General features: G+C 33.9%; 1 protein-coding gene and 1 pseudogene across 3 annotated transcripts in view; both read right to left on the bottom strand.

Moving 5' to 3' along the window:
- The window catches only part of LOC139964567 (uncharacterized), a 41,007-nt gene extending 15,996 nt beyond the window's left edge, over window positions 1–25,011 (bottom strand). Inside the window, exons 1-2 of one of the 3 annotated variants that reach the window (XM_071966252.1) lie at window positions 24,955–25,011; window positions 18,693–18,747 (exon numbers count right to left, since the gene is read on the bottom strand). In XM_071966252.1, coding sequence (XP_071822353.1) covers window positions 18,693–18,730 — 38 coding nt within the window. In that variant the 5' untranslated portion in view covers window positions 18,731–18,747; window positions 24,955–25,011. Of the gene's footprint in view, window positions 1–433; window positions 575–17,261; window positions 17,437–18,692; window positions 18,748–24,954 lie in introns of those variants that run through there. The other 2 variants (XM_071966253.1, XM_071966254.1) reach the window with 2 other exon arrangements.
- LOC139965116 (U2 spliceosomal RNA) lies at window positions 23,076–23,278 on the bottom strand (annotated as a pseudogene).
- Window positions 25,012–25,938: the final 927 nt, after the last annotated feature.

Raw genomic sequence — 25,938 nt, 5'->3', positions numbered from 1 at the left:
TACAAATAATGATATGATTAACACAATAGATACAAAGAAATACGATCAAATACAACGCAATTCAATACAATAACATACAATACAATACAAATACAAATAATTATATAAATATTACAAAAGATACAAAGAAAAACGATAAAATACAATGCAATTCAATTTATCGTTTATGCTGCGAATGTTTGTTTTCACAGAGTATTTGACACTGAAGTAATTCCCATATATAGATAGATATATAGCAGTACCGTGGTCGGAGAGGTACATCATTGCGCAAACTCACTGGCAATGTCCAATTAACGGACGCTCTGACCGACTTTTCTTCGACGTTAAATATTTACCAATAGGAAATTGCAACAAATGTTGCAAACATTTGTTAGTATAAATTAGAATAATTAATGAACCACTGGTGAAACAATTAAGTGATACAGATATCTACCTTTTTTTTGTGACAATCAGACAATTATCTTCTTTTAGTTTTCACGAAACGGCCCCGTGTGATTACAGAGTATCCGCTGTTTGGAATTAATTTCCTTCTTTTGTGTAGTAATAATAAAACGAGCGAGAGACAACCGCATCTCTCGCTAATCACGAGTTGAAATGGTAGAGCAATTATTCCGACGATGTTTTAGAGAGAAAAAAAAAGTCAATCCCTTTCAACTTTTGTCTAAAAGTGCAAACCCACAGAGTTCATTCAGTCGTTTAACTATTACGTAATAATCTCGCGACCATTATCAGGCACACCGGATAATTAATAAAGTGGTGGATGGAGTAGTGCACAATTGAAATTGGAAATATTGACTTCTGCATCGCTGAACTAAAAAAAAAAAAATAACCAAAAAAAAAAAGCTTTCATTCAGAGCGCGTCTATGACAATGTTACAACATTAAAAGTATACTAATTATATACAGGGCGGAACATTTGTCACAAGAGATGGACTGGAGATATATATATATATCTATATATATATATATTGCTATCAAATGGGGTCACGTGTACTTGATGAAATGAAAGGCATGTCTGCATTCGATCGCTTTCGGCAGACAACTGTTTGCTTTAGAAATAAACTTCGCTTTTAAAAAGATTTAGAAGGAAAAGACAATCTGTATCAAGCAGGGGTGACTGGGTACTTGTGGTGGTCAATGTACGATGGCAACAGAAATTAGGTCGAGATTCATTCGCCGCTAGTTGGTGGAAGAAAGTGCGATATTTATGCATGTATATATATATATATATATATATATATATATATATCCTAGTATATTTTGGTTGCTTTGGCTCTGTGTGTGTGGGATGGGGGGGGGGACGGGAAGGTGGCGGGAGGTGTGCATGGCTGTCAATTTCGGTGTTGTAAGCACCACTATGGTTTCTATAACCGCAAGCCAGTGGTAATACACGGCACGTTACAATATTTTTAGGCTCCATCCTACTTGTATTTTTAATTTATTTACTTGCTATATAATAAGTTATTTATTCTGCATGTGATCAAATACTAATATGAAAAAAAGTGCTTGAAAATGGAATTTATAGAATCAAGAATTACCGTATTCGGTAATTATTCTTCACAGGTTGATAAATATATATCTAAAAAAAAGTTTCTGATATAGTTTCATTAATTTATCTCGGTTTGACTTATATTCTGGCAGGATTTGGTAAAAGAAATTATCACGACTGGCGACCCATAAGACTAAGACTATAACACAGAAATGATTCCTATGTAACGTTTTTGTACGAAATAGTACACTAAAATCTATGAAAAATCTTGTGGGTGCGGGGGTGGGGTGGGGAGGTGGAGTGGGTCTGGGAGGGGAATAGGGTGGTGAAGCTGATACGAGGCGTATCACAGAGCCCTTAAATCTCAGCAATGTAACGGTTGTTGCCAAAGGCGGTATAAAGTCAACTCTCTTTTATTCATAACTAAGCCAAAGTTCATCGCTATATAATCCAATCTTCATTTTGACATCAAACAAAATTTGTCAAATTTCTTTCTCCCAAAAAAATTTGCAATTAGAAGGTTCTGTAGTGTCCTATATTTAAACTTCCTGATTCTAAAACCGCAAGAAACTTTTGAAGAATTTGAAAAAAAGAAAGAAAATTAGAGAGACAAAATATACGATAGAAACGAAGTATTGTGATTGTTGACTTATAATATTATTTATACATTCACGAAAAGCAACGCCAAAAAAATTTCCTCCGCCCCCCCCCCCAATTCTTTTAAGGTGGTTCTGAGTCCGTCCATAACCCACGTTCAGTTGAATGAAAAACGCCTTTGGCCTTAGCTGAAGCCAGTATAACGTTTTAAAACAGAGTAACCCTATCCCGTTATTATCGGTGATTTGTCTAAACTGATCTCTCCTCTCCTTTGCTATACTTTTTTTTTCTTCTTTTAACTCTTTAGATATTAAATCAACAATTTTATTTCATATGTCAATTTTTTTTAAATTGCATCTCCGTTTTCACACGTTGAGTTCAATACGTGCCTACTTTCTGCCCACACAAAACGGTTCCTATTCGATATGCCCGGTTGTGACAAAACATTTGTTGCCGATACAACAATAGAAATTTGTTGAAAGTGCTGTAGGCTAAAGAAACGAAGGATGTGAGCGTTTGGTTTTTTTCTTTCCCCTCTCCCATTTTTTCTCTTTTTCATCTTCTGTTTCTTAGCGACAATTTTAGGAGGGCCGTGTTGACCGAGAGTAACCTACCAAGTTCATTCTTATGATGGAATCTATGTCAAATCTCAATATCTCCTGTTCGCAAGATAATTTCTGGAGCAAGGGTTGATAGTAAGGCAGGCCTTCCCGACAGGTATTGCAAGATTTGATTACAAGATCACACGAAAAATGAAGTTGACTTTCGAAAACTTCAAGAAGAAAAAACATATAAAACATCGGCAATAATGTCTTCACTCGAGAGGATTGGAGAGAGAGAGGGGGGGGGGGGGGGGAGAATTTATATTTTAGGATTTTATCTTTTTATTTTTTTCGTAATTTGTTTATCTTAATTTTGTTATGTTATTTTATTTACTTACCTCCTGTCATCATACAAGATGAGCCGTAAAAAATCGGCTTTTGGATCCAATTAAGTCTTATTAAAAACGGGTTAAGGAACAGTTTCTATAGCAACGCACAATTGCACCAAATTTTTATTACTTTAGATTTTAAGGCCCGAAGAACTGGACCGAACTTCTCCGATGTAGTCACTGAATTTTGTCTCGTGAACATTGTCACGTGATTATGGATTATGACAAACCAGATCAAAAACATGGAGAGGAAATAAGTTAACTCGCGAAAAGGAAGTCACTTATATATTTCATCATCATTAGATTGGTCAAAATAATTTCAATCTTATTTCGATTGAAATATTTTAACCGAATTCTATATAGCCGTATAGAATAAAGGTAGTTTAGTTTAATTTTATTTGTTTCTATTGTAATTGTTTAAGATACGTTTACAAATTGCATTTTCTTTTCGGTTTGATAAAGCTTAAACAATAAACATTAGTACATTGATATTTCAAGTTTATTTCTGCCATTATCACATAACACACTTATTTTTATAAGGATTTCGATATTAAACATAAGTAATATATCATTGAATACGTTTACTGATCTTTAACATAGTATCAAGTGATATTGTCCCTAGTATATATTCCAAAACAGAGAGAGGGTGATTGCTAGAGGAACAAGAATAAGCATAAGCCTCTCTAGTCTGGTTCCTTCCGAGAAAAAGATGAAAAATAATAAATAAATAATAATAATAATAACAGAGAAGGAAAAAAGAACAAACTAAGAGAGAGAACTAAAGATTGTGGAACAGGCTGTATTTAATTATATGCTAATTTTTACTTCCCATAAATGTATTTATGCTATTTCTTCCTTCCTAAAAGAGCAAAAATAAATCAATAAACTGGACTGGACTACATGAGCTTGACCTGTGAACTTTGAGTATGACGTTTAAGTGAAATTATGAAATGACGCAAGGATTTAGTGTCTTTTACCGATGCGATTTTTGTTTTGTTTTGCAACCATGACGTCACACTTGTTTGCTTCAAGTTCACTGTTGGGTATATACAAATCATGAAATCTTCTTCGAGAATATATATCGAAAAACAGAATGTAGAGATTGAATAAAAAACTTGACTGTGAAACGTGGATTATATTTTTCTTCATTTACAAGTTACAAAATAAAATTTACCTCTGAACTATGATGATGTAATTTTCATGTTAAAATAAGATGAAATAACGAACGTATTTATAGTTGTATGTTTCCAAAGCTTAAATTGTTCCCTGGTGTTTTCTTTGATATTGTTTCGTTCTGCAAAGGACACTGAATCCCATATCAGCTTTTCGCCTGGAATTTTCGAACTTAGTCTCACTTTTATTCGAATTTCATTTGAAATAATTATCAATACGAAACGTTTTTGCTTGGAAAATTTATCTCGAAATGTGTAGAGTCTAATATAAAAAAAAAACAGATATTAACTTCTAGACGTTAATTTGATAAAATAAGAACAACTTATAAAACAAATACTTTTAAGTTGCTCCGAATTGCGATTTCCAGAATCGCAAGCACATATCGAAATTTTGAGTTAATTCTTAAAACAATCGCAAATACAAAACCTTGCACGTTCTTTTGTGATGTAAATGAATTAGAGCACGTGTCAATAAATCAATCAATATTCATGACTTCTTATATCTATTATTTTCTTTTAACCTGTCTCTGTTCTAATCACTATTATTAATTATTTGTTTTTCATATTTACTTACAATTTGATCCAATAAATTTTCTATAATTTATACTGGAATTAAAGGAGGAATTGGAATTAAAAATTGAATTGAAAGAAGGGGTAGGCGTATATGATAAATACCATGTCGCAAATATAGGTAGAAATGGCATATACGCTGCGTGAGTTCAATTTGCGTTTTCAATATTTTGTGTTTGGCAAAAATGTTATCAAATTTACACTAAGGATTAGCAACAACAACAACAACAAAAATCAGTTTTCTATTGAGAAACAAGAAAAAATGAAGGACACCCTCCTTGGTTGTTTTTTCTTCTTCACTCAAATGAAGGTTTATAAGCGAGTGGTTATTAAATTCGACTCGATTCACATTATTACGTCTCTCAGATCCATTTCATGATTCAATATTAAGCACATGTTAACTAGCAGAAAGGAAAACAAAAACTTGGAAATGTTTCGACTTTAAGTCTTTAAGTAAAATATGAAAAATTGACTATCGTCAAAATGATGAGAAACAATGTTTATGATTTTACAATTTGGATTAGCATCGACAGTTATTTATCAACATTGACTCACAAAGTTGATTTAAGGACTTTAAAAAGGTTGACGTATACAACTCGTAAAGCGCTGACTGCTTAGAAAAGAATAACAACTTTTTAAAACTAAACCATGCCAATTTTTTATATATTTTGTTTATAGAATTATGTGACAGCTGCAATATTGTAGGTAAATAAGGAGAACAAGTGGTCTTTTAGCAGGCGGTGTTTTTTTTCTCATACAGACAGACAGACAGACAGACGACCGTATCTTTGCCGGGATTTCACGCTAACAAAAACGATCTTAGAGAAACATTTACAAACAACAAACATACAAACACGTACTCATACAAACATACATACAAACAAGAGGTTCGGTTTCGTGGAAGAAAACGGTGCTTCTAATTCTGTCAGGTAGGCCTAAGTGGAAATTGATATAAATTATGTATTTATGTATGGGGTAATATTATGTATTTATGTATGGGTAATATTTATTTTGAAACAAGTATACTTACTTTGAAAGTTCGGTGTTTTAAAATAACAGCGAAGACAAAACAGCGAAGACAAAACTCCGCAATTTATGCAGGATAAATAACATTGGTGATGAAACGGAGGGATGGGAAGGGGAGGGGGAGGGGGGTTGGTGCGATGAGAAAGTGAGGTGAACTTACATGTATTACATGGTTACCACAAATTCATGAGTCACTTTTCAGAATATATACCTATAGTTGGTAGTAATTATCTATTATATTATAAATAATATGGACCTGATTTGAATTTCAACATTAAAATTCTTTCAAAACTATATATATATATTTTAGAATGTCAGCCACACTACTAAATTCCTCACTGTTTCCATAATTCGCCCATATAACCGAAATGAGGGTAAAATAATGAATTTCCAACTTTTGTATTTGTTTGAGCATTTTGATAATAATCCTTTACCAATCGTGAACAAAAACGTGAAACACGAAACATTAAAGGAGTACGGTACGTATCTCATTTCATTCGAATGTATCTATTTTTTTTTTAGTTTAGTTTAGTCATGCGCATTGTATGGACACTGTATGGACTATGCGCATTGTACGCATTGTATAGAAGTACCACTTCTATACTTTCGCTTACCCATATTAATGTGGCTTTAACTTATCCTCTTTGCTCTATCCTTAAGTTTGAATTGTAAAGTTTTAGCTTCGGTAAAACTAGGGTTCCTGAACCCATACGCAGATGAAAATCACGTGACCTTGCAAAGATGAGAAACTGCCTTTAGCACAATATGGGGTCTTCTTTAGATCCTTCGCTAACATGATTATGAAGATATAACTGTGTCGTTTGAGAAATACAATTAACTATCCCTCTCCCCCTGGAAACCAATAACACCCTCCCCCCCCACACACACGCACGTACATAAAATGAAAAAAACTCATATCTAACATATTGGCTTAACCTCAGCGTTACACATGGGAGTCCAGTACAAATAAATTCCGACGGTTATATATTTAATTACCACACAAGCCATATTTATTGGAGTAAAAAATATTGAGAAGAAACTTCACTATAATTGTAACACCTACATTTGATTACGCGTTAATGATAAGTACTTAAATAGTTCAACCTTAAAGTTGGACGCTCAATTATATTGAATAATGTGGGTTTATTGGGTTTCTATATAGTCTATAGTAGATAACATAAAATAAATACATTAATATCTTCCCCCTTTTACTGAAACAGTTGAGAGTAGCCATGCAGCTTTACATATAATTTAATAAAGGGAGAATGTGGAGAAAAGAAAAATAAAGTCCCCAGTACCACAAGGGAAAACAAAAAAGGAAACTGATAATAGCCTATCATAATAATAATAATCATAAAAAAATAATCCTAGTGGTAACACTAAATGAAAAAATGATACCGGGTTAATAGGGCATATTTGAAGGAAAAAAAATGTCACAGTTGGAAGGCTGTATATAAATATATACTGCTATACAACTGTGGCGCCTAACGTGATATAAGAATATTGTCAATTTAATGTAACCTACATAGATATGCCCCATAGCATCTGTAGTGCTTAAGAAACAACCTATTAAAAAAAAGAAAGAAAAAAAACAGATAACGATATTATCTTTTCCTTCCAATTTTTTTTAGCCCCAAAGATGATTTAATTTTCATTAAATTTAGAAATAATTGGCCGAACCGGATTAAGTAAAGAGGAAGGCTTGGAGACGCCCGTAGCGTGGTTGTAGCGTGCCGCGCGATCCTGTATGTTGATATGGAAGGAGATTTTTTTTTGCCTGAATGATCGACCAACAGATTAAGGCAACATTTGAATGAAAAGAAACGAAGAAAAGAAAAATGGCGAAAAGGCGAAAAAAATGGAGAAGAAGAGAGGCCAAAACAAAAAAATGAAAACATAGGTCCTCCCAGAACTTTCTGTTTGCTTTGGCCTTAAGGTGGAGATTTGTAACAGGATCCTGCTCCTAAGTGACACCAAAGTCTAGCCTTATTATAATGCGTCTGTATATTGTGACATATGTTTCACCGGAAAATGCACTGAGAAAAAACAAAGAACTTTACAAAAGCAGATATGGGGAAACTATAGATACCAATTTTGTAATATATTTAGTGGTAAGCATGTATATATATATATATATATATTATATATATATATATATATATATATATATATATATATATATATATGTATATACATATCTATCTATCTATATACATATATATATATATATATGTATATACATATCTATCTATCTATATACATATATATAGATATATATATATATATATTATATATATATATATATATATATATATATATATATATATATATATATATATATATATATATATATATATATATATATATATATATTCAACAACATTGGGTATTGAAGTGTAACCTTATTATAAGAACTCAGGTCTTTGCCCGTGTCTGGGGCATTCTGGGTAATGACAGAAACAACCAAAAAAAAGAAAGAAAGAAGGATATCTAAAACAGAATAAAGAACTAACTTTGTACATGCATAAAGGTATGTTGACATACATCTTTTCAAATGCCATAGCCTTCTCAAGGCCGCTTTGGTTAAAGAAACTAAAGAAAACAAAATTTCCCTAAACACCGACACTTTTCAAATATTTATTTCACGACAAGGTCACATCGCTATGTCATGCCTTATATAAAACGTATATACGAGATAGGCGAAAGGTGTTAAAACTGGTCCCAACTCAAAATGATCGTCTGCAAAATTTACATCTGTTATTTTCGTTATCAAACAAACATATGTAGAATCTATATACTTATATAATTTACAACAAAGAAAATGGATGTGCATCTATTTTGCTTGTTACATCCAATAGGGTTCTCTACAGGGATTTGTAAGGTGTGACAATACTTGTTAAAACCACGCATGGTATGGCGCTTTAATTACCTTTTTGGAATCATCGCCTACTAAACGAATGAGCAATGGATCTTCATATTACTCACCCTGCACATGCATCCAACAAACAGTTAAAAATAAAATCACAATTATTATTTTTTTTTCGTTCTTACGAAAGTCAAATCCAAATGTAAAAATAAAAAACTAAAAAAATACAACTTGCTTTCTGATAAAATAGACGTGTTTTTTTTTTTTTTTGCCCTCTTAAAAGCAAAATAAAGTTAACATAATACCCGGGGTAGAAAATGACAAACAATTTTAAATGGATTAATTTCTTGGCTTAAGGAAGAAGGCCAAATGCCAATGGAATTAGGAACTTAAAGGGAAATATTAAAATATGATAAATTTACTCTTTTGAAATGAGAATATCATCTGCATATTGTAACAATTGAAAAATCCTGATCAATTAAGCAATGGAAATGCTCCTTTAAAAGATTAATTAAATGTCGGAACCACGTTTTAGACATGATAAAAAGTTTTAAGTTAAACATCTGTGTCTTGGAGGGGAGAGGGTGGGGTTGCGCGGTGGGAGAAAGTTGTGGGTGACCGTCGGCAGAGGAGAAGGGTACAAAAGCAAATGAAATGCGTTGATAGAAGACTTTCAATAGTATAACATATGGAGATATTTTACATTTGCATGTTTACACGTTTTTAATTTATATTCCCGTTTCCGCTGCAACTGTATTGATATACATATTCCAATGTTATATTTTCACACACATTCGAGATCAAAGGAATACCGGTGTAAATATGATGATATTTAGCAAAGTTTTGATTATTAGTAGTTTTTTGTCTTATTTCAAAGACGAACTGTTCATTGGCCATGGAAAAACAATGGAAGACAATGGAATTACACAATGGTGTAAATCACAATGGTACAATACAATAGAAAAAGTTATAATGGGATAAGATGATCATTAGAGCAATCGTACAATAAAAATGGGATTTGCAATGCAAATAAAGATAATGAAAAATATACATATTAACGAATACAATGGAAAGACAAAATGGAACAACAATGAAATATCTTACTAGAAAATCACAAAGGAAATTACATAATGAAATAAGATAATAGCCTGGAACAAGCATTCGATAAAATGCGATAACAATGTGAATCACGGTGAATCAACACAACAGGAAGACACAATGGAATAACAATAGAAAACATATTGGAAATCACAATGGAATACCAAACTGAAATAACAATGGAATTGCACAATGGAATAACATCGTGAATAATAATAGCATAACACGACAGACAAAATACAATGGAATTACAAAAGCAATGGAATAACACTAAAGCGATAACACAATGGAATAAAACCGCGAGGATCTATAAAATTGACTCAATATCCAGTTTTAACATCGGTAAGTCGTCTCTTAAAGCAGTGATGTAATCTTGCAGTGATCTAAGCAGTTACATATGACCCCCACCCCCTTACACCCCACAAAAAATGATAATAATAATAATAATAATAATATGTGTCACGGTATCAACAGTTTCACGCCGAGATATTCCTGTTATATTTATCACCGGGAAGCCTATAACCGGATAATGATTTTAAATACGACAAATGTTTCATCATTATTGTAAAATTAAAAATTAAGCAGTTATAGCTTTTGAGTTTCGCACGATTGTAACATTAGATATTCGTAAGAGATGAATAAGCACAACATGTATTGCTTTAATATATTTGCATGGCTTTTTTGAATAAGGATATATATATATATATATATATATATATATATATATATATATATATATATATATATTATATATATATATATATATATATATATATATACCATACAGCCAGTGTGCGGTATACACTTTGTGATATTGTCGTGTTGTGTGTTGACATCATCTATACACGGGGTATTATAAATTCATTAGTGACAAGGTGACTTACCTTAGAAAATTGAGTCAATGTCGATAAAATTCTCTACTTTTTTTGTCGTTTTTACCCTCTCAGTTCTTTTTATTTCATTTTATAGTTTTTAACAGAGAAAAAAAGAGAAGAAACAATAAAATAAAGTAAAGAAGTCGTATCGTATGTAAACAGACAAAATTTCGTCAAGTACACGATTCGGCGTTCCATAAAATTTGCAAGTACGTCCCTTGGGTGGGAAACCTGTGAATTATCTATGAGGACTGGTGATAACACCAAGGAAGAAAAGGCACGTGTCTGGGGCATGCTGGGTAATAATTCATGTTGCTGTGAAAGCCTGAATGTTACAAATCAAACCGAATAAGCGGGCAGTTCATTACAAATGTCATCAATGTATGGGTGACAGTTATACACAGTATAGACTTAACGAGAATACTTTAGTCGCATTAAACATAAAAACAAAAACTAACTTATTTAGTAGCTGCAGACTTCGGCATGAAATTCATTGCCGTGCAGGCGATTTTTACACTTGGTATAGAATTATAGGACGAAGAAAGAAACATAATTGGCTGGGAAGATGGGGTGAGGGTGGGGTAGGGGTGGGGGTAGGGTGGTTGTGGAAAGTACCTTTAGTGGATAAACTCGAAATAAAATCTAAAGAACAATTGCTTGCCGTCGACATTGTTGGTATTCTATTATTATTATTATTACTGTTGTTAGTATTGTTGTTTCTCTGTTAAAATAAAAGTTGGTTTACTAACGGTCTCACAGCTACAAATATTTCAAAATGATGAAATATACGAAAATTTTCATTGTATACATATCTGGAGGTGAGGTGGTTTGTGGGCAGTGGAGTGGGGCAAATGTAAACATCCATAATGCCCTCTTCCCCCCCCCCCTCTCTCTCTCTTTGACATGGGAAAAATGTAGGTTGTGACGTCACGTCCAACTTGTGCAAGTCAGTTCCGATCATTACACACTTCGTCAAGGCGTTTGCATAACAGCCTGGACTTAAACAAGATTTAGTGCTTTCTTAATTAGCAGAAACAAACATAAACAATGAACAGTTGATAATAGAGTAGTAACAAATTTGCAACTTACAACCTCAGTGTTATCGTGACGTCATATTTGACTTGTTTCAAGACGTTTTAAGGTGCTTTCCAAAATGTCTACTTTTCTTGCATTCCATTTACCTTTCTACTAAGCAAAAAAATTAAATCTTGAATTAAAGAATAGTAGCACAATACTAATTTTGCAAAAGGGCACTAAACCAGAACGTGCTTACGTTATAGCATCTGCTTAGAAAACGACAAAGTTTTTAAAGGATACAAAGAAAGGCAAACTGGGAGATAATCCCATCCAAAGTTCAGTTTAACTCGCTCCTATGACTTTTATTAGCAATATTCTGTTAATGGGGTTTGTCCCTTGCCCGTGAGTAACAGTGTCTCTTAAAGTCCAGAGTGCAATTCTCACCCTCTCAATTGCGAAGACAGGGAAGCAGGATATGTAATTAGTCTATTATGTAAATACTGTTAATTGCTTATGCAACTTAATTAAGTTGGCGTCAGTCCTATATAAGTACATAGTATCCTACATACGTCTTTTATCACACAAATTAATCCTCAGCCTACACACACCCAGCCTAACACTCACCACTCATTTATAAAAAGGGTCACTTACGTTATGCCCAACCTACGTAAGTATTTGTTACTAACCCCAGTTCTCTTCACTGAGTATACCCAACATACTTAAGTCTCTGATACCTATGCAGGCCCTCTGAAGAAACCAGCCTACTCACGAAATTGGTAAACAGTATTATAATCTAAAATGACCCCAACCGCTTTTTAAGTCTTTGGTATACCCAAGACGAATCCTTTATAAACAAGATCAAGTTAAACGTTTAGTCTTAGCTCTCCCGCCGAATTATATATAAAAAAGAGCAAATTATCACGTGTATAACTTGAAATAAGCCCTTCAAAGTAACCAGAATGTACGCTTCATATCAGTTCTGCGAAGTGTCAATACTATACTGTAGTACTTAGAATAAGTACACTCGAGTACCCAGACTACTTTAATTCTTTGATGTAATAAAGTCATATATGGAGTACACAGACTATAGCAGTATTGAAGTGGGTCCTCTGCATGGAGTACCAAAGTTGAGGCAGATTAAATCTTTAGCAGATCAGATATCATAGCTTTTGACGTTTACCAAACTTTCAAGGAATAAAAGTTCCCGACGGTATATATCTAAATTGATATATTTTGACTATTAAGTACCAACTCTGAGATATTTTAATTTAAATTTGTTGTGCCGTTACTCTTTTGGGAACAAAGTTTAGACCTTCGAAAATCTTGCAATTCTCATATCCTACGACACATTCAAGCCTTTTCAGATCCGCTCAGAAAATGTGAGTGTCTTGAAATGTCTTAACTATATCTCTCTCCCCTTTCGTTGTTAGAGATCAGGTTTTATTTCAATCAGACTAGTTACATCTTATATGAGAAAGATGTCATTTTAACATTTAGCAATTTTTTTCTCTCAAACCAGTTCACTGCACCGAGTAGTACTTATTAGCTGTAACCAGCACATGTGGGGGATTATAAACTCAACCAACAATACCCAAAGATCAACAGTTGTAACTTTCCCATTAGTTGATTCTTTCTCGTACAATCACAACAGTCTCAAAAATTCGTTCTCTCAAAGACACCCCACCCGGCCTGTCATTTTGACAAACCCAGTCAATCTCATACTGCACTCGGTCCCCCGTAGTGCTTTTGTTATTTAGAAGAAGTGAGAGGGAGAGAGAGAAGGAAAAAAAGAAGCTATTTAGGACAAAGGTGAAATTTGGGTTATTTTTATTTCTGACCGTTCGAGCAAACGAGTACCGTTAAATATGTGTAACAAGAAAGAGCCACTTGCCCGTGTAGAAATCACAAAGCGGTTAATCCCCTCGTGTGACAGTACGCCCCCTTAGCCCCGTTATCCTACCCATAACAATACGTTCCCTTTGAGGGTGTCTCGTGGAAACAGCTGTTGTATAGAAGGCACAAAACCCATACAAGAAATAGCCCTTTAGGCTCTCCAAAATATTGAGGTTAGATGAACGACTTAAAAGAAAATAAGTTTTCTTAGGAACAAAAGAATGTTTATTTTGCTGGGACGGGCAAAAGTAACCGTTTGCTTTACTTCATTTTTTTTTCTTTTTTTAACTTCTTCCTTTTCACCTTATAAATTATTTGTGTCAAACTGGTCGTGCGTTTTACGCCTAACCTGGTTACCACGGGACAGAGACATGTAATTTGAAGCGATTAAGAGTTACATGAAGAAATTGAAAGATTTCAACCCAATTATTTTTAATCATAATTTCATTTCAGTCTTAAGAAGCTATGATACAACAGCACTTAAAAGTCATAACTACCAAGTTGATTGTCCTAGGGTTTTTTTGATGGGAAGTTCTAATTAAATGAAATTAGCGAAGCTGGGTTTATTTTTGTCCCCGACAAATAAACGGTAGAAAAGGAAGAGTGAAGAAAGAAAACCACTGGTTGGAATAAAATATACAAATATATAAAGAGAGGCTTTTTTTTTTATTAAAAATTCTTTTCACAAGTATTTCGTTTTTTAATTTTGTTACATTATTCATTCACATCAGGATAAGGAAAAATGGGGGCAAGGCAAGGAAGAGAGGTCTAGTAATTATTCAAGTTGTTTCTATTTAAGATTTATAAGTAGAATTATATGATTAATATGAATATATGAAACGACTTTTCAATGATATCAATTTGATGAAGTCACAGCAGGCTGGTATTAATTGTAGTGTAGGTGTTGATTAAAAACCAGTCGCATGTTCTTATTGTTTGTGTTTACGATAGGCCTATATATACAATTAAAATAAATTGTATTTGCTTTATCGAAATTATTGGTTATCTCTTTTATGTTAGAATTATTCATTTCTAGCACTTGTTTTTGCGCTTCAATCGATTCAATTTATCAGCTTATAATATTATGCAATTGTTTTAACAGAAGTAATGAGAAATTAGTCTATTTGTTAATTTAATAGTTTAGCACATTTTGAGCAGAATGTTAAAACAATGGAAGCTAATTTTGTACTTGAATTTCTTTAATTATTTTCCGTTTTCAAGGAAAATTACATAATTTTCAAGAAGAGGTACAACATTTGTTTCACCTAATGTGTTACTTTTCAGTTTTCAAATTCGTGATAATTTCACAATTGTTTTTGTCTTGGCGTTTACCAATACGTGTCTGAAATCATCTTTGAATATTAAAGTTTGGCGAACACAGAAATGATTTTTTTTTGCTGATTGCGAAAAGGGCAAAAAGGAAAACAATTTTAAAACGAAAGTTATTACATATCAAACAGACCAAAGAAAAAAAGATTGTATTTTCTCTCCTTATTTTACGCAAAATTTCAAACCTTGCATTCGATATTTCAAAGTTGATTAAATCTTTGTAAAGAGTAAAGTAAATTTCAGGGTTTTCTGAAAACGGGAAATACATTGTCCCTATTATCGGGGCACCCGCTTGCCAAAATATGTAAAATGTCTTTCACAATGTCCATTTTTACTTACGTTTAAATTTCAAAAATATCCCACAGATGTTTTTTTTTTAATAACTGGGCAGATTCAAAGGTTTCACGTCACAAGTTGTTTTGTTTTAAGCTTAAAATTACTGGTTTATATGAAGTATAACTAGACTTTTGAGATCTGGAATAGAATTGTTCTTGAACAAAGAATAATAAGCTATTGTACATATACAATTAGTTTTATTGTTATGCTTGTGGGTATAATGGGACGTATTGTTATGGTAGTTTAACATGGATAAGTGAGACGCGTCTTTTTGTTACTGCGGAATATTGTTTTGGAAGTCCTATACAAACCCATTGTTTTTTCCTATTGTTTGACGGTTGTCATTTTATTGTTGTTCTCTACCAGCCGAATTTACTCTTCAGAGTTATCAATAAAAAGTAATATTTATATTACTTTATTACACATTTACGAACTGGTTGTATTTGAAGGCAAAATTTTTTTAAAAAGAGCAGGGGTAAATTTATAACGAGAATAACTGGAAAACGAGCCAAATAAATCGTTGTAAAGATGTGTTTTCTGTTAACATGTTTAAACAAAGAGAACATAGCTTGAACAAAGGGACAATAAAACAATGGAAATTCTAGAGATTATAATTAATTTAAAAAATGACAGCTCTGAATATATGATCTAAAATTTAACAAACAAATCGCTTCCTGATTTCTTTCAACTTCGTTGTTTTTTTTTTCTAATACATTTACGGAATTACTTTTTTGTTTTCCAAGATATCTCTAATTTACTGACACTTTTAGTCCGTTGTCTTCAGTCAAAACAAACATTCCCATTTTCCGATTAAGTATTCTCCATTGTAAATATTTCATCCATGTTATTACATTTAATTAATTACGGTAACTTCTTGTGTAAAAATATGTATATGCAAATTCTAGATTGAATTTAAGTCACCACAAACTTCCTTTTTACAAGACGAAAAAGAAAAGAATTTTTTGCTGGCCAATTAAACAGGTTCGATAAATGTTTTATTTTATTTTTTAGATGCACGCATTTCTAGTAACAAAGAAAGAAGGGCTAAATAACTGTGTTACTTGCATACTGATTAACGGATTAGTTCTCCGGTATACCCACGAAGATATCGTATAAGCAGTTTAATTTGAAACTTATCACAAACTTAAATAAACATAAATTGAAAAGAAAATGAAGGAATATCTCAACAGAAACTCTGCAGTTATCAGTTAAATCGAAGTTTTTTCCCTTTCGTTGATCTAAGTTTTCTGATATTATTAAATTGTGTTCAGTAAGAATTTTTTATTTTAAGGAAGATTAAAAAACAAACTGTCATTGTTAGTTTTTCTATTGTCTAAAGTAATGGAATTTATTATTTAATTAATGCATAAAACCAGCCTGATAGACCTTTGTAAGAAGAAAAAATCCTTTAATTTTAATACCTCCAACATTATATGTTTATGAAGGGAAGATATTGATTTTGCGAATAAAGTTTATTACAACTTCAAAACTTTGCAAATTAATGTCTTTTTCATTAATTGTAATATCAACAATGAAAGAAACAATTCACATTGACTGTTTTCATTTCCTGAAATTGTTATCTGCCCAAAGATGTTTTTGGAAAAAATAATAATAATTTGGATTCCCGAGTACTGAATTTTTCGTCACGTTGGACACGTTGGGATGTTTTCATTATTTCAAAAAGGAATTTTTTGGCGATTATTGACAACTTAACTGAAATCAAATATTTTTATTACAGAATAGCCACCCTTCCAGTGGTAATTATTGTATTTAATTTCATATATTTATCGTTGGAACAGTGTCAGTTATTTCCAAAACTGTAAGTGAATTGTAATAATTTTTGTTTTTGGTGTTGTGTGAACCATTTATAATTCATTCGTGTTAAACAAACAAACATACACACTTAAATTGTTCATACTCGTTAACAATAAAAAATAGTTACATTGCAAACAAGGAGGCGTTTTTTCTTAATATACTACTATTTAACACAATTTCCTTGGAAAAATTAAAACTAAAAAAAAGAAAGAAAGAAAAAAGACTTTGATTTCAAATCTTGAACTTACCTTAAAGTAACAACGTTCGGAAATTCTTAGCTTGTGTTGAAGCGTTTATATTCAGCATACGTGTACATCAATATCTGTTTTCCCCTCTCGATTCCACCCAATGTACCTCCTACGAACACCTTCCAACACTTTTGATAAAGTATGGGCTTCTTTTTTTTCCTTTTGCCGCTTTACCACAAATCTCCTTGTAACTATTTTAGTAATGCTCAAAGTTACTAGTAATCCGTCAAGACTCAAAACGGTCTATCTTTATTTATGGGGTGTACACGCTGACTTAAGTGTATTGGCAGACGATAAAACGAAGCTAATTACACGGTTCTGATTGGTCAGTTGTCGCTTCTGTCGGTTTTCATACTTCAACACGCGCGATTGTAAGGGAGTTTTTACAAGGTTGAGGCTCAGGTACTTACGCGGATTACACATTATCGCTCCGCTAAGTGATCAAGGCAGATTACTTTTCCATATGTGGGTTTGGTGAGCAAACAAGAGGGACTGGTTTCTTCTCATCAATTTAGATCAGTAATATTTATTCTAAGGTAGCTGTGAGGGGCCACATATACATACCCACCTTTAGCGCGGTGAAAATGAAAAATGGACCGCAGACCTTTCTTAATCTTATTCTTTAACAATATATGTAACTTTTCAACAGAGCTGCATCGATTAAATTGTAAGTTTCCTCTCTTTTTACATGACTATGCCGTAGCAACGGATTCGGTTTTGATCTTGTACAACATGGACAAAGATGTCAGCCATAGCATTTGAGGTAGTCTCAACCTTTCCAAAGCTGTAATCTTTCCTTCCTGTATAGTTCCTAGAATCAGTCTACTTGTTTATACGTGAACAAGAAAAGTTAACCTTTTCGAAACGTTGTATTGAAACTGCATGCTCACTTGCTTTTTTACGATATATACGATATTTACGATATATAAATATATATATATATATATATATATATATATATATATATATATATATATATATATATAAATATATGGGCCTATATTTCCTTTACGACATCGAGGGTTGAATCCTTTCTTCTATTATAAATCTCGAGGCACCCTCTATTTTCAGAAGTTTCCAGAGCAATTTGAAGCAAAAATCAAAAGGAAATATAAAGATTTTAATGGCCTGAAGAAACATATTACAAACTTTTCAAGGGCAAATGGCAACGCCCCTCCCCCCTATAACCCCGGTCCTGGGGGCTATTCATATGTCTCTGTATCATTTTTAATTGGTAAAGAATCTAGATTTTGTATTTGTAGAATTCAAAATTTAATTACTAGTCAAATTCTAGAATATGCAAGTCAAGGAAGCATCTGGTTATATCAAAGTAGACCATTTTCGTATCAATATAGCTTCACATTCGGATTTTCCACATAGGGTACTTAAACCTTATTGAACTTTTTTGTTACAGGTGAAAATATATCTTACCGTGTGCATGTCGTCCCAAGGACAAAGTTGAGAACCATCCGGCTAACCAAGTAACCTAGTTCGAATGAAAAAGTGTATATGAGAATGAGTAAAATATTCCAAAAAGATCATAAAAATAGTATCATTACAGAAATTTGAATTATACCGATGTCCAAATATTTAATTATAACGTATATAATAGCATAGGGAATCGTTTAACAAAAGGGTCTGGCCAGTTTATTAATATACGTGCGAAGCAACATTTTTTTCTTGATATACCGTAAGTAACAAACATCTTTCCTTACATACACACTTACATATATACATACACATGTATATGTATGTATGTTTGTATGTATGTATATGTATTTATATATTTATATATATATATATATATATATATATATATATATAAATGAAAATCGTAATGAGTTGGAAAATCAAGAACAGTGAAAAAACTTCCAGCCTCCACCGGGATTCGAACCACGGGCCTTCCGCTCTGTACGCGGACACCCTAACCACTAGGCTATGGACGCTGATTGTATGTCCAGAGGTTCGAAACCGGTAAGGAAGGTCGTCATTCCACTGTAGGCGTTTGCCACCTGTATCGAACAATACTAGTTCTGTTTTTGGTGACATATTTTGCCTTACTCTAGAGATCAAACTCATGATGCTAACCAACTCGAAAATCATTTGTGATTCCTAAAGCCGGATCTCGAAAGAGATACTTTGAACAGACTTTATGTTAATGCAATGGAGGTAAACGACAAAGGCAAATGAATATATATAAATGAAAATCGTAATGAGTTGGAAAATCAAGAACAGTGAAAAAACTTCCAGCCTCCACCGGGATTCGAACCACGGGCCTTCCGCTCTGTACGCGGACACCCTAACCACTAGGCTATGGACGCTGATTGTATGTCCAGAGGTTCGAAACCGGTAAGGAAGGTCGTCATTCCACTGTAGGCGTTTGTCACCTGTATCGAACAAGACAGTGTGTTTATAACCTAAAATTGTAATATATATATATATATATATATATATATATATATGTTTATGTTTATGTATATATATATATATATATATATATATATATGTATATATATATATATATATATATATATATATATATATATATATATATATATTACAATTTTAGGTCATAAACACATAATTGAAAAAGGTTTTTTAAGATTCCACAGTAGCAATAGTCGTGTCAAAACCTCTTCTTTTTTTGCAACATCACTTAAAAGGTTGATATGTCAAGCTTAGAAAATAACCAAGAGATATAAATAGAGAGAGAGAAAACAAAAGTATCCTCACTCGCAGAGCTCAATCGTGATAGATTTGTGGGATTATTATTTTTGATATAGCCTATGTTTCGGCATGTATACCTCTGTTTGGTGTTAAACATGATATTGACACTTATGTCATATAGTTGGTATGATTTATAGTTACACCCGTCTTTTCAATTTCTCTAAATGCGTGGCATAGCTGCTATAACATATAGCATATAGTGCATACTATGTATGCCAGGAATGTAAACCGGACAAATGTGCCGAAAATAGACTTATATAATAATGAAGGCTTTTCATGCCAAAATATTTAAAACATATTACAGTTGTGATCCGTTGTATCAGAATTAAGGGAACCAACCCTAAAGGGGCCCTTGGACTCTGTGGGGCCCTAGGCTGGATCAATGAACCGCCTAGACGTACCATCGCTACACCTCTGTATACGACATTAACGAGAAAAGGTAATAGAATTATTACCTCATAAATTTGCTTTATTCTTCTCACGGGTATTAATACATACATACATGCTTGCTGTTCTCGATCTGATCTATCATTAACAAAAATGCATAATCTATCTTTTCTATTGTTTTTATACTTAGCATCCGTCTTAGTTTATTAAGAACTCCACGTGCTAGGGTGTGCAATATTTTTACTACTATATAGGCTATGTCAATTATTGACCTATAGTCCAATCGGAGAGATTGATAAGCATGATCGGGCCTTCCTCCGCCATTACTATAGAATTGCTATAGGTGTCGCTTCCAGAATCTTAGTAACCATTTCTTTGGGATATTTCTATAGTTTGTGATTTGAGAAATAGTGTAATTTAATACATTTCGTTTCATTGCGTTCGTTTCATTCTTTTCATTTTCATTTATTTTCATTCGTTCCATTCTTTTCTTTCGTTTAATTCCTATTTGTTCGTTTAATTCCTATTTGTTCGTTTAACTTATTTCATTCGTGTCATTCATGCATTCATTCATTCATGCATTCATTCATTCATTCATTCATTCATTCATTCATTCATTCATTCATTCATTCATTCATCCGTCCGTCCATCCGTCCGTTCGTTCGTTCGTTCGTTCGTTCGTTCGTTCGTTCGTTCGTTCGTTCGTTCGTTCGTTCGTTCGTTCGTTCGTTCGTTCGTTCGTTCGTTCGTTCGTTCGTTCGTTCGTTCGTTCGTTCGTTCGTTCGTTCGTTCGTTCGTTCGTTCGTTCGTTCGTTCGTTCGTTCGTTCGTTCGTTCGTTCGTTCGTTCGTTCGTTCGTTCGTTCGTTCGTTCGTTCGTTCGTTCGTTCGTTCGTTCGTTCGTTCGTTCGTTCGTTCGTTCGTTCGTTCGTTCGTTCGTTCGTTCGTTCGTTCGTTCGTTCGTTCGTTCGTTCGTTCGTTCGTTCGTTCGTTCGTTCGTTCGTTCGTTCGTTCGTTCGTTCGTTCGTTCGTTCGTTCGTTCGTTCATTCATTCATGCATTCATTCATTCATTCGTTCGTTCGTTCATTTTTTCATTCATTCATTCATTTATTTCATTCGTGTCATTCATTCATTCATTCATTCATTCATTCATTCATTCATTCATTCCGTATCTTAAAACAGGTAAGTGAAGTCACATTACTGTGGCTTTTCGCTGTTTTCGTGGACTGACTGTATACCGCGAGTATAGTAATAAGGAGATTAAATGATGTTAATGTTAATGAACACCAATTACCAAAGATATAGTGGCTTCCTCTCAGCAGAGAGGTACCATTTAATCAGCTCCCTAGTTATAGGATATTGCCTCAAGCCGGCTTTCGTCCGTAAAAAGTCAACCAACACGAAGAGAGTGTTTCAATTGAACCACCGCATATCATGACCTTTCAGCTCAGACAAGTTTTTTTTTCTTCCTTTAACTTTAACTGTCAAAGGTATTATTGTTACTGTTGGTCAGAACTACAATCACAGTATTATTGACTACACTGTAGATTAACGATTTGAAGTCAGCAACACATTCAGAGCGAGATTCAACTCGACATACCGTGAGTAATTTGCACCACGACAAGAAACAGGAAAGAATTTTGATCTGGCATTTTTTTCTTTCTTTTCACTCTTTTTTTTCACTTTACTTTTTCTCTATCTCTTTTTTTTTTTGCCCCCGATTTTATTTTTCTTGTTTGGATTTTAACAAAAGGTACATGTTGACTTGACAAGTTTTAAACAGACAGAACGGATGATCAGACTTTAACAAAAGAAAATAAAAGCTGATTATTTCTTTTACGAGACAGTGGAGACGGGGGAGATACCTCTTTTAAGGTCACCATCTTCATCATCACGCAGGCGACTGAAGAGTATATATTGCGGATGGAGAAGTTGCGAGAAGTTGCAGCATGATAGGGTGCTTTTGGTAATCCTCTTTTTATTTTCTTTATTATTATTATTAAACAGCGCCAGAGATATAAAATGAATATGCTGAATATGTTATATCAACTGAATGGACCAGTCTGACGTGCCAGTAGAAATTCTTTCGTGGTTGTCGGGCGGAAGAGCTAAACATATTTTTTGTTCCATGACAATCCCTGACAGTAGATGTCGTTGTAGCCATTGAGGCCTAACAACTCCCTGTTTTAACCAACATGTGGAAGTGTGTGGTATAAGCAAAGCGTGTTAGTCTGCGCGTGTGTCATATCAAATTGGTGTATGGTTTAAAAGACATATCTGAGTTTCTTTTCTTTTCTGTAGAAGGGGTAAGGATGGGGTTGGGGGATTCATTTAATTTGCTACTTCTTGGGGGGGGGGGGGATAAAGTCGAGCGTGATGAAGAGTGCGGATGGTATCGGGGCATGGGAGTACCTCATCATAAAAAAAAAATCGATTGTAGGTCCTGGTGTTCTTCATGAGCACTGAAAGAGATAACTTTATCGATCAGGATGGGTAACATCTAATTGTGGAACGCGCAAATGGACTTTAATACCGATGACGGTAGGAGAGCATCGTACTCCAAAAGATGACGTCAGCATCATAAAGAGGTTTTCAATCAAAGAACTACACACGCAAATTCCTTTTTTTGTACATATTAAATTATGTAAAACAACAAATCTTTGTTTATGTAAATTTACAGATTAGCTTTTACCGTGAGAATAAATACTTTTTTTTAAGAAAAAGTTGCCCAGGAAAGAACCTGGGCACGAAAACCAAACTACCGAATGACTGATACGCTCTCAACTTCCAGTCACCTTGCATCGGGACTGTGACTGTGTGATCATCGTCAGGTGTGCATCACCATTCCCATCGAAAGGGAACAGATACTACACATGATCTTAGCCAAAAGGCCAAGAGAGTAAATACTTTTTAAGAAAAAGTCGCCCAGGAAAGAACCTGGGCACGAAAACCAAACTACTGAACGACTGATCCGCTTCTAACCCCAGTCCCCTTGCATCGAGACTGTGACTGTGTGATCATCGTCAGGTGTGTATCACCACTCCCCTCGAAAGGGAACAGATACTACACATGATCTTAGCCAAAAGGCCGAGAAGGCCGTGAGAGTATATCATCTCGATTGACCATTTCTGTTATAATGGCATAGACATAATGACATTACACGCCATGCAGTACATATAGCTAGACGATTCCTTAACCATATTCCTGAAGCTGAAAAAAAAAATAGTTCATCTTCTTCTCTGTTTGTTGTGAGGGGTTGCTCCTATCAGCAGAACAACATCTCCGTAATTTGAACCTTTTTATTACAAGGAAAAAGCTTTTGACCCCGGAACTTCAAAGGACCTACTTTGCGTTACCTCAGTTTTAGGGAAAGAGAAGGGGGCGGGGGAAGGGTGATTCATGTAATGCGATGCAAGCTCGACCTCTGTCTTTCTCTTTGATCTTTTCCCTACACCCCTAAAGCACCTTATGGACTCATCCTTTATTGTTAAAACAAGCACTCTGTTATAATGCCCTTAAACAGGCCGCTAGCGTGATTACAATGGGGCCGACGATTCTACTCAATTTGAAAGAACAATTTTATGACATAATGAAAGATTCGATCCCAAAATTTCGGATTTCTAATGGTGGTTTTATCACTCTGGTAATGTTTAGCTTAAAACTAGAAGGATTTGTGAACTTTTCACATACACTAAAAAATCATGATATCTTTATTTCCCCTTCAAAATAGTGGAATATTCTACATTCGCAAAGGTACCGTCTGCGCAAGATATCGTGCCAAAGTGTTTCAGAAAAGTGTTGCAGAATTTGGCATGGCGTTTGTAATTTTGTGATATTCTGACCGGAGTTAGGTATAGTATAAACACATTTCAAATTGGTTTCCCTTCTCAAGTTAACTAAAGAATTTTCTATTTCTTGGTGATACAGCCAGTTAACTTCTATTATGAGTGTTATAAACTGTTAAAGTTAACACATATAATTTTCGTGTTAACAAAAGAAAATTTAAGGGTAAAAATCTTAATGTTTTTCATTGACAAACTTGACAGGTTCCTTCTAGTGTAAATTTGGTAGACTATATAGCAAAAGATTATACTTTTAGATATCCCTCGCCCTTATCCCTTGTCCCCTTTCCCCCTTATCCCTTTATTTGTTTTGTTTCGCTTTGTCTAGTATCGTTCTGCCTTGTCCTATTTTTGTTCTCTTGTCTTGTCTTGTCTTTCCTTGTCCTGTTCTGTCTTCTCTCGTCTTGTTGTCTTTGTTTTGTCTCAATTTCCTGCTTTAGCTGTGAAGCTATATTGTTAACTCTATCTATATCTGTATTAACACATTCATGTTAGGGAATTCCAAAACTTGTTCTAACTCACCGAGGTACTTTGTTAGTTGTTTTTTCTACACCTGGTCTTACGATCACGAGGTCGTTAGATATGCCCAACATACGACATATATATTCTTATAAAAAATCTTTGATTAGAAACGTTTCCTTTTTTTTAAAGTAGATTTAGTCTGAACTTTGCACTTCCAATACATTCCTTCAGAATGTCTCTTTCCCTTTCAGCATTAATTAACTTTCAATTACTCACCATAAGTTTACACTCTATTTCACCTGGAAACCAACGGACAGATACTTCACGTTCCCATCTATTAAAAAAACAAAAAGTATAATAATAAAATTTAAAAAAAAACTAAGCTTTTAGTTCTTCATATCGCTTTAGTTCGTTTGACAGATTGCATTCAGACTATATATTTGAAATGTTCTACTAGTACTAAGCGGATTGCTGCAACCGGGAAACATGTGAAGCCAGTTGAGTACATACCAGTTGCAATCAAATCCTACCTAATCTAATATATTGTTTTGTTTCCTCTGGACCAACCCTCCAAAACAACTTCATCATTAAGTCAACAACCACTAATCAAACACTGTAGAGCGTTTTGCTCTTCTCCATTTCTTTACCATTTGAGATAGATTCCCGAAATGGTAATTTTGAAGTGTAAGATAGGGTGAATCCTCTCTCTCAAGACAGTTCCGTGACGCACAACAGTTTACAACTATCTTAGGTAGATGAATTGAAGTTGGGTCACGTGTGTCATTTTCCCGCGTTTTGGGGGTAATAGTTTTCCCGCGCTTTCTAATCGATCACGTTCTCGTTTTTTGACTTGTGTTTGAGATTGCATACTGCAGCTGTGTCTACTTAGAACATATTCCGTCGTAATTAAATCACACTTTGTACCAACTTTTTTTTCTTTCTTTCTATCCCCCGCCAAAGGAAGTTTAAGGATAAACTGTATCCTTCCTACAGCAAATAGATTGTTTTTTTGTCTCTTTCAGTAAGTTGTTTCGTATCGAGCGCGGAACGTGAACGGGGGAGAGGGCTAAAGCAAACTCGTGTTTAAGCATTGATTAAACAAGGTAGGCCTAGATCAATTACATTCTCTACATGTTAGGGAGGCTTCGCTATCGCTTGGTAAGACTCGCCGCCTACGGGGAACATCCTCTTTTCTTCCTTGTGCGAAAGAGGAGTTGGTTGACGCGCGAACCGCTTCTAGTAATATCCGATCTTGGGTGT

Source organism: Apostichopus japonicus, chromosome 23, assembly GCF_037975245.1.
Source record: "Apostichopus japonicus isolate 1M-3 chromosome 23, ASM3797524v1, whole genome shotgun sequence".
Taxonomy (NCBI): Eukaryota; Metazoa; Echinodermata; class Holothuroidea; order Aspidochirotida; family Stichopodidae; genus Apostichopus; species Apostichopus japonicus.
The sequence above is the reverse complement of the archived record's forward strand: the minus strand, read 5'-3'. Positions and strand labels throughout refer to the sequence as shown.